Source organism: Meleagris gallopavo, chromosome Z (assembly GCF_905368555.1).
Source record: "Meleagris gallopavo chromosome Z, MGAL_WU_HG_1.1, whole genome shotgun sequence".
Lineage (NCBI taxonomy): Eukaryota > Metazoa > Chordata > Aves > Galliformes > Phasianidae > Meleagris > Meleagris gallopavo.
In genome coordinates, this window is record NC_139435.1 from 27,352,472 (window position 1) to 27,361,988 (window position 9,517).

Here is a 9,517-nt window from a genome sequence, read left to right on the forward strand (position 1 = left end):
AATGCCAGTTACTCCTTTTCTGTCCACAAATCCCATCACTCCATTTTACTGTGAAATCACAGAATCATTAAGACTGGAAAAGACCACTGAGATCATCTAGTCAACTGCTAACCATCACTACCATGCCCATTAAACCATGTCGTAGAAGTCTGCCAGATTGGTCAGTCATGATCTGCCCTTGTGATGTTGTACTGGCTGTCTTGTCACATTCTTATCTCATATGTGCCTTAACATGGCTTCCAGGAATATCTGCTACATGATCTTCCCAGGCAGAGACATGAGGCTTACTGGCCTATAGATCACCAGGTCTTTAATTCTTCCTTTCTTAAAAAATGGGAGTGATGTTTCTCTTTTTCCAGTCACTGGGGACTTCATCTGACAGTCATAATTTTTCAAATATGATAGAAAGTGACTTGGCAAGCACACTAGCTAGCTCCTTTAGGACCCTGGGCTGTTTGTTACAAGGATTTTCAAGGGTAGATAATGGCAGGACATGGGCAAATGGTTTTAAGTTGAAGAAGGGAAGATTTAGTTGGATATCAGTGGGAAGTTCTTTACCAAGAGAGTGGTGAGATGCTGGAACTGGCTGCCCAGAGAGGTTGTGGGTGCCCCATCCCTGGAGGTGTTCAAGGCCGTGTCAGATGGGGCCCTGAGCAGCCTGGTCTAGTATTAGATATGAAGGTTGGCAGCCTTGCCTGTTAGAGCAGGGTTAGAACTTGGAAGCCCTTGGGGTCCCTTCCAACCCAAGCCATTCTGTGATTCTATGATTTTATGTTATCTAGCCTCATAGATTGTACATGTTCTGCCTCATGAGGCAGTCTTGGATTTACTCTGCTCTTACAGAAGGAGGAGCTCTGTTCTCCTGACCCCCACCCAAAGGTAATATCTACTAGCTCCACTTAGCACTCGGGAGTACATCTCATCAAGGCCCACATACTTGTGGATGTCAAGTTTGCATAAATGAGCCCTAGCCCAATACTCCTCAGTCTAGGGAAAGTCTTCTTTTTCCAGACTTTTTCTCTTCTTGCCTTTGAGATCCCTAGCCAGATTCAATTCCAAATGGGACTTAGTCTTCTTTGTTGTATTTCTGCGTATTCTGACAACATCAGTACGTTCATCCCATGTGTCTTGGACCTACTTCCATCTATTCTCCTGTACACCTTATGCTTATGTTTCAGGAGTTCCTTGTTGATCCATGCAGATCTCCTGTCCCCTTTTCTTGATTTCTTGTTGATGCATCATTCTTGAGACTGGAGAAAGTGTTCCTTGAATATTAATGAACTCTCTTGGACTCCTTTTTCTTCTAAGGGCCTTTCCCGTTAAATTCTTCCGGTATGGTCCCTAGACAGGTCAAAGTTAGCTCTCCTGAAGTCCCGGGTTGTGATCTTATTTACTGCTTCACTTCCTCCTCACAGGATACTGAATTCCACAATGCTGTGGTCACTGTAGCCAAGAATGCCCCCAGCCTTCACGTTTCCAATCAGTGCTTCCTTGTTTGCTAGTACAAGGTCCAGCAGCACATCTTTCCTCATTGGCTCCTCCATCTGTATGTCAGTTTTGTATATAGAGCCAGTGTAATAAAAACACAAATGTTTTATCATATTTAAAATCACTGTATCCATATTGGTTTAAATATTATTTATTTCTTTACTTTTCTTAACTTCAGCAATTTAAAAGTATTTCAAATATATTGATTATCCTTTGCTGTACTTTGGAAAGAGATACAAATAGTAATCTCTTCCTCCTTACAAAAAAGTGAAAGAATCTCACTTTCTAAGTCTTACTCTCTAAATTGTAAAATTTTAAATCATAAATCTAAAGAACTCAATCTGTTTAACTAGTCCATCTTCTTTTCCAGACTTGCAATCCATTCCATTATAATTCTGCCACTGATCTACTTAATAATAGTAAGGAAAAATCCTTTTCGATTTGCCATGGGGATGGCTCAGGCGCTTCTGACAGCCCTCATGATTTCTTCCAGGTAAACAAAAAGATTTATCTTCTGTAATGTTTTTAGTAGTAATTGCATTATTTGTGGTCTGATTTTATTACCACTTTGTTAGATAACCTGATTTCACCTGGACAATTGTAAATTCCACGGAAGTTGAAATGCTATGTTTCTGCAGTACCCAAAATGTCAGTACAGATTTCAGTGAAGCTCTGCTGGCCTTTTACAAAACTAGAACCTGCCCTTTGCAACATATTTTCAGAAAATAGTTTTTTTGCCATTCATCACTCACAAATCTAGAGTCTAGTCTATTTCAAAGTTACATACATAATGAATATTTTAATGTTTAATTAAGACTTTGTTATTTCCTTCCACAATTAGAAGAGCAAAGCTTATATTGCTTTAAAACTCAAATCTTATGTTTCATAATGCAGCCTTCCTATCTGATGGAGATCTCCTTTTGTTTCTTAGAGCAATTCAGGCTCTCAGAAAAAGGAAAGATAAAGGATGTGGTACACCCCTACTTGCATTTACTTTGTGTGTTTATTTATGTGCCAGTTCAGCAACTTTGCCTGTAACCTTCCGCTGTGCAGAAGAAAAAAACTTCATTGACAAAAGAATTACCAGATTTGTACTTCCAGTTGGAGCTACCATCAACATGGATGGCACAGCTCTCTACGAGGCAGTAGCAGCTGTATTTATTGCACAACTGAATGACTTGGAACTAGATGTTGGCCAGATAGTTACCATTAGGTAAGGCTAAACTTATCATGTATATTTGTTGATGTTGTGTTGTTGCATTTTTTTTTTTTTGTTGTTGTTGTAATGAAATCTACATTTACTTTGGATAGCTCATGGAAAAAGTTGAAAGTATCATTCAAACCATAGTAAAATCCAGAAACATTGTCTTTTGTTATTCCATGACCTTGCCTATGTGACCTGATGAGGAGGTGGGATGGACCAGGATGTGCAGCATTGTTCTGGATACTGCCATTAATGTCTCAAACAAAACACTCGGAAACCTAACTCTTCCTGGGATCTATCTAATTTGTTAGAGTTAGACATGCATTTACCTATGTATTAACATTTGTTACTGTAACAACTGTTTGCCTGCCCAAGGAGATATGTGTTCTCCTCCACGTGTCTGAGATGGCACTGATTCAAACATGCCTCATGGTCTAGTTCCTGAACTGGGTAGATAATGCTCCACAGGAAAACTAGAACATAAAAACAACTTTCTGGTAGTGAAATATGTCTATTTGTGCCAGAAAATAGAGTTTCTGTAAGCAACACTTACTCAGAATGCCTTTTCCTGGCTTTATTTGGGATTTAGTGTCACAGCTACAGCAGCCAGCATTGGAGCTGCTGGTGTCCCCCAAGCTGGACTTGTCACCATGGTGATTGTTCTGAGCGCTGTTGGCCTGCCAGCTGAAGACGTTACTCTGATCATTGCAGTTGACTGGCTTCTGTAAGTTTAAAGCACCTTATATTAGATTATTTTCTTTTAAAATGTTTACATAAGCATGTGGGTCTGCATGAGAAGACAGTATATTATGTCCTGTAGGTCTGCTGTAGAAATTGGACAAATATGCTTGTTATGGTTGGTTATAACAGTAGCTTTAATTCTGAAAGAAATCCTACAGCCTGGGATGGCAGATAATAATCTCACATCCAGAGGTGCTGTTTAACCAGTGGGCACAGCATATTTAGATGATTAGTAGTAGATTAGCAGTACTTGATACCTCTGGAGTTTCTCAACTCCTGCTGTATTACACCAAAGTAGATGCACCATTAATAAAAATCAAATGCAGCCACAAACAGTACATTTCAGCTGATTTCTGTAAAATCCACACAGTGGTGAAGATGGAATGGAACACATGAACTAAACAAAGGTGGTCTTTGATTCTATATGAACACACACTGCAGACTATATGTCCATTCTGCCAGCATTAATTTGCTAGGGCTCTTCTGTACCGAGCCCCATAACAAGCAGGTGCACACTTGCAAACTTGGAAAGTGTTTATTATACTTGATCCCAACCATTTCATCTCAGAGCACATCAACACCTCTCCGTTGCATTAAGCCCTTTCTGAAGGGAGGCATTTAACCTAAAGTCTTCTCTGTTCAACTTAGCCATTTTTATGCTACTTCTGCAAAAGGAAATCAGTGTCCAGCTTTATCCCATGATTTACTGGGAAAGAATAACAAGATTTCTTATTTTAGGACTAGTTTATAATAAAGCTTTTTTTCTCTCCCAAAGTGTCTGATCTATAATGCTCAGAATGAGATCTCGTTCATTTGCATTAACTCAACATTAACTCCAGTACCAGTGCAGAGATACAAATCATTTTGTGTCTTTGCACTTCCTTTTCTTAGACTTACATTTACCTTCAAAGTAAAACCATCTCTTTTTCCTATCCACGTTTTCCAATAATTTTCTTGAAGGACTTGTTGGCCTATGTATTTCACAGATATACTTATTTGATTTGATTGTTTAACTCAGCTTCACAAGCTGTAGGGAGAAGCCTTGATCTCCAGTAGAGCAGGGTTGAAAAGAATTCAAGAATCAACTCAATTGCAATATAACATTATTTCTCAAAACAAAACAAAACAAAACAAACAAACAAAAAAAAACCAAACAGCTCCAATTACAGTGCATTCTCTCCATGAGCTGTCTGCAAGAATGTCTAATAGGTTTGTTTGCCATGCTGCACAGTCATTTAGTTTTCTCAAGCTCTTTTCTAGTCATTTAGTTTGCCTGAGGATAGGGAAGATCAGTACAAGCCACTGGCTTAGAAGAGGTGTGTTGATACTATTCCCCAGCCTCAAGGAAACTTACTCAGAGTTCCTAAGGTAGAGGTTTTACTGCACTTTGAAGCATCCATAAGTTTTGTGGAGATGAATTCCACAATCTTTCGGTGTGTTGTACAGAATGTATTTTGTTTTGTTTGTTTCAGCCACTTCCCAATCATTTTATTTGATGCCCTCTAATTCCTTTATGAAAGTGAGACTGAGAGAAAAACAGAAAAGTCATTCCTAAATTCCACCACAGACATAATATTATGGACCCTTTCTTTTCTCTAGGTTAGAAGTTTGAAGTTCTTAGGCACACTTGGGTGTTCCATGAATGAACTACCTGTTCCAGCATGACACAGATGAATAATTGGAACCATCTCTTAATTCCAACTATTTTTTCAGATGAGAGTGTTTTGATGTACAAAGAAAATTAAAGATTAATTACATGTACCAAGGGTCATTGGCAATGCATTTTGCACCTCAGCAGACAGAATGCGTATCTTGATACCATGTAGATTATTAACACTTGCCTTTTGTACTTCATGCCTAAAATGTATTATTTTGAAACCTGCTAGTAGTGTCTCATTAACAGTCCTCTAGTTAATTCTGAACTTACCAAAGTTTTATTACATAACCTTGAAGACATCTTCCATGTTTTTAATGAAGAGGTAGAATAGAAATATTATGCAAGATGAGTTTCCAATGTGGCTCACTTGTCACACTACTTCTACTAGAATTTTGTTTCACTTCCTTTCCTTATCAGTTACTTCCCTTCCATATGGAGAATACACATGAGGTTGTCTACATGGGGTTGTTCAACAGCTGTTGTAGAAAATGTGTTTTGGACTGCTTCATTTCAGTATTGTTCTTGACAAACCCCATGGCAATTTACAAACTTCACTATCTTGCATGATTTTCAGGTTTTCTGTCAAGTAGTGGCAGATTATTTTTTCTCTTGATAGAAAAAAATCAGAAGTAGAAAAGTATCACATTCCTTAATGTATCAAGACAACTTTGTACTTCAACCCTTTACCAGGGCTTTGGGCCAGAATACTAAGCACTCCTCTGGCTGAGGAAATGACTGTCAAAAAGACGGAACACACGATGTGGACTCTTCTGTTTTACCTCAGTCTTTCCTCCCATCAAAAGTGGCCTCATCACAAAGTGAACCAACTGTGCAGCATACTTAGGGGCCTGAAAAGGACTTTCCACAAGACCCTTCAGGGATGTGCACAGCCCTTTGGTTACTGCTGTTAATAGACCAGTGATGTGACTTAAAATTTTACACATCCTGTACAAAGCCCTTAATTTGGGAAGTCACTCCTCATTCTACAACATTTTTTTATTTTAGTTCTAGAATTATACAGAATCTGTATTGCGGGGGGAAAAAATGAGTTAACCACTTTCTACAGTAGCTTACATTTACTAAAAGGATTTTCTAAGTAACACACAGAATGATTTGTCTGAGCTTTTTATTCCGTAGAGATCGATTCAGAACAATGGTGAATGTCTTGGGAGATGCCTTTGGTACTGGAATTGTGGAGAAGCTCTCTAAAAAGGAACTGGAGCAGATGGATGTTTCCTCTGATGTCAACATAGTCAACCCTTTTGCCTTGGAAACTACAATACTTGATAGTGATGAAACAGAGACCAAGAAATCATACATCAATGGAGGCTTTGCTGTAGATAAATCTGACACCATATCCTTCACGCAGACATCTCAATTCTAAAGCCAGTAGCTTTCAAATGAAACAGAAGCACTAAAGGACATGGCTATATGCAAGATCTTTAAAAGTTTAAAGGAAAATTGAGAATGAATTATGTCTCACACATACGTGATTTACTGCAGAGACTCTGATCCTCATCACCAATTCTGCCCCTTTCTGATCACCTCTCCCAACAATTTGAATTCACTACTTTTGAACGTTGTAGAAGACAAAGACAGATTTTTTTTTTTTTAAAGTATATACTATTGCTGAGGATATGAAATGCCTCTTTGGAATCAGCATGCTCATAAGTGGGGATTTATAGCTGGAATAGCCAAATGTGTTTTTCTCAGGAGTAGCACAGCGTTCCACATCTCACCTGCATTATGAAACACCTGTATGAAGACTGTTTTAACATCTTTGCCTTCTAAAAACATTGCACAAGACACCTACTGAATCTTGATCACGTGCCAAAAGACTCATTTTGCAGCTGAGAGGTCACCACTAGGGCAGATTCTGAAAAAAGCAGATCCACAAGGCTGTGTAATAAGGATTGTATTGCAAACAAAGTTTCGTTTTTTAATCATTAAATAATTGAGCACAGAAAAGTTTCCATTGTTTATATAGCCACGTTTCTCCGTGTCCTTCATGTAAATGCCATCCAATGGCATTGGCTTTCAGAGGTGAAACAAAATACTGTGGGCTTACCATTCTTGTATTTGATGGGTTTAAAAAAGTGAAACTTCTCCAGTTTAGGTGCTTTAGTGGCAGTCACATTTCCATCAGAAGCACTAGTAAGTTAGATTACCTTTGACCATTGCCAAATATTAAAAAGCCCAAAGTAGGCAAAGGTCTTAAAGATAAAAATAGACTATAAAGTAACATGTAATGCGGAGACTAAAGCTTTACTCCTTAGAACAAAAATAATTATAGTACGAAGAGTTTAGAAGGCATGCCTTGTTATAGAAAGTTGCCACTGTCACTAAGCTTTTTACACAGTTTGACTGTGTAAACATGCAAGTTTGCAGCTGCAACACTACTACAGTGCCATGCATCAGACAAATTGTATCTCATGAAACCCACCTTAACCCAGGAAGTCATGTGTTCTCATGGCTTCCTGTAGGATAATAAGTAGTAAGAATTTCCTCATGAAAAATCTCCATTTTCTAACACATTTTATACAAGATTTCCATGGTGCAAAGATCACTCTCTCTGGGGGAGATCCTGTATCAAATGTTTTGCCTTGCATATTACAGTTTGTTAGCAATTTTACTTGTAAACTGAATTCTTTGTAAGTAAGCTTGTGGTAAGCCTATGAGTGTATGCTAACAAAAACCTTTCAGGTACCTGCAGTGTTATATATTCAAGTCAGGCCTAGCTCTTGTATTTAAGTAAACCAGAAGTGTGCCAAAGAGAACTGATTAAGAAGAAAATATTTACTGTAGGTTTTCATAAATTGCACCTTAAAACAACAAGTCAGTAAGACGTAATACTATATTTAAATTAAACATTGTAACTGATACAGAAAAGTACTAGTTTATACACTAAAAGGAAAATTTACAGACTGAGTACATTATACTTTTTACCAGTGCATAAATAGTTTGAAGCAGTCTTCATTTGTGCAGCTTTGCTTACAAGAAGAAAGAAAACACCAATATCCACAATTAGTGTACAATCTATGTCTTGTCTTTCCTTTGCTTTTTAAAGTCATCCTTTTACAATCACCCCATTATGTAGTCACCTATTAACATCTACTGTGAATTGTGTTCCTAACATGCTTTAAATAAATAATTTTCTCCTTCATTGTTGCTTTACACTCCAGTCCTCTATGCACTGCAGAGTACTGAGTTCCTTTAGCTAGGGCAAGAAAGACAAAACTGGGTGAATCTGTGATTTATGGAATTGTCACTTGTGGTCAGCTGTAGTTTTGGCATGAGTTAGTAGCCTTTGTTCAGTAAAATAATTATGTTGCTCTTGTAAAAATACAGCACTGAGCAAGAAACTCATCTACTATGGAGGATCTAGGCTGGGGTTATTTTTTTAAACACATGCTAAGTAACAGATTATTTACTTATATGGATCAGATTGCTGGTACTTTGTTGCCATTCATTCACTACTTGGACACCCTGGAAATACTGTTAAGTCTGAAGATATTTCTCCTAATGTGATTTTGATTATCTACCTTTCTGCGTAGCAGGAAACACCCTTCACAGACTCTTCTCCACAGCCTTCTGGTATGGAGCTATCAGAGAGCAGTCCCATTAGAAAAGCATCTTCTTTGAAGGCCTGCCAGACATGGTGTTACATTGCAACAGGATCTTTGAGGCTAATGAAGCTGTGGCAGGACTGAACGTGTCACTTTAAACCATGTAAAACAAGATTACCCACTCATTCATCACTGTTAAAATACTTCGGGATTTGTAGCTGACTTTCTAACACTGAGCAAAGAAAGCACCTGGACATCTCTATCAGCACCACAGCAGTTCACTTGCTGTTCACCAGCTGATCACCAGCACAAACACAGTCAGTGTGTGCAGGTCACTTGTTCTCTCACCATCCTGGTTAAGAGCAGGAATGGCCCACCTGGCCACCCAGAAAGCAGCCAACAACCACGTTCCCAAACTGGCTGCTAGTCATGGTCCTGCCCACCGACTTCTCAGTTTCAGGCCGATCTGACTACCTGAAATGGGCCCATACCACTTGGCCAGCAAGATGCCGAGCAGTGTGAAGTGTGCAGCTGCTGCTGCAGTTGCAGCTGCTGCTGGTGATTGTGCTTTGCTGAGGAGTGCCTTCATACTGCAGCTCTTCCTAGCTACCAGCTGGAAGTGCTGTGCAGAGTACGTACCAGGGCAAGGAATGTTTTGGGAGTGAACGGGAGGTCCTGGTGCTGCTAGGCTTGCCTGAAAGGACAGAAAAAAATTGCTAGGACAGAAAACCCCTCCCTCTACCTATGCAGGGAGATGACATTTTGCTTCAATCTGTGTTTCACGCTGGAAAGCTGCCCTATTGTGAAACTTAGTAACCTATACATGTTTGGACTGCTCTGTGATTGTCTTAGTGGTCAACT

General features: G+C 39.0%; 1 protein-coding gene across 3 annotated transcripts in view; it reads left to right on the forward strand.

The window, feature by feature from the left end:
- The window catches only part of SLC1A1 (solute carrier family 1 member 1), a 53,460-nt gene extending 45,207 nt beyond the window's left edge, over nt 1-8,253 (forward strand). For 2 of the 3 annotated variants that reach the window (XM_010725627.4, XM_085212784.1), the window contains exons 9-12: nt 1,859-1,981; nt 2,507-2,701; nt 3,282-3,416; nt 6,228-8,253. In XM_010725627.4, the coding sequence (XP_010723929.1) occupies nt 1,859-1,981; nt 2,507-2,701; nt 3,282-3,416; nt 6,228-6,474 (700 nt within the window). In that variant the 3' untranslated portion in view covers nt 6,475-8,253. The remainder of the gene's footprint in view (nt 1-1,858; nt 1,982-2,506; nt 2,702-3,281; nt 3,417-6,227) is intronic. The other variant, XM_085212786.1, reaches the window with a different exon arrangement.
- The last annotated feature ends 1,264 nt before the right edge of the window (nt 8,254-9,517 follow it).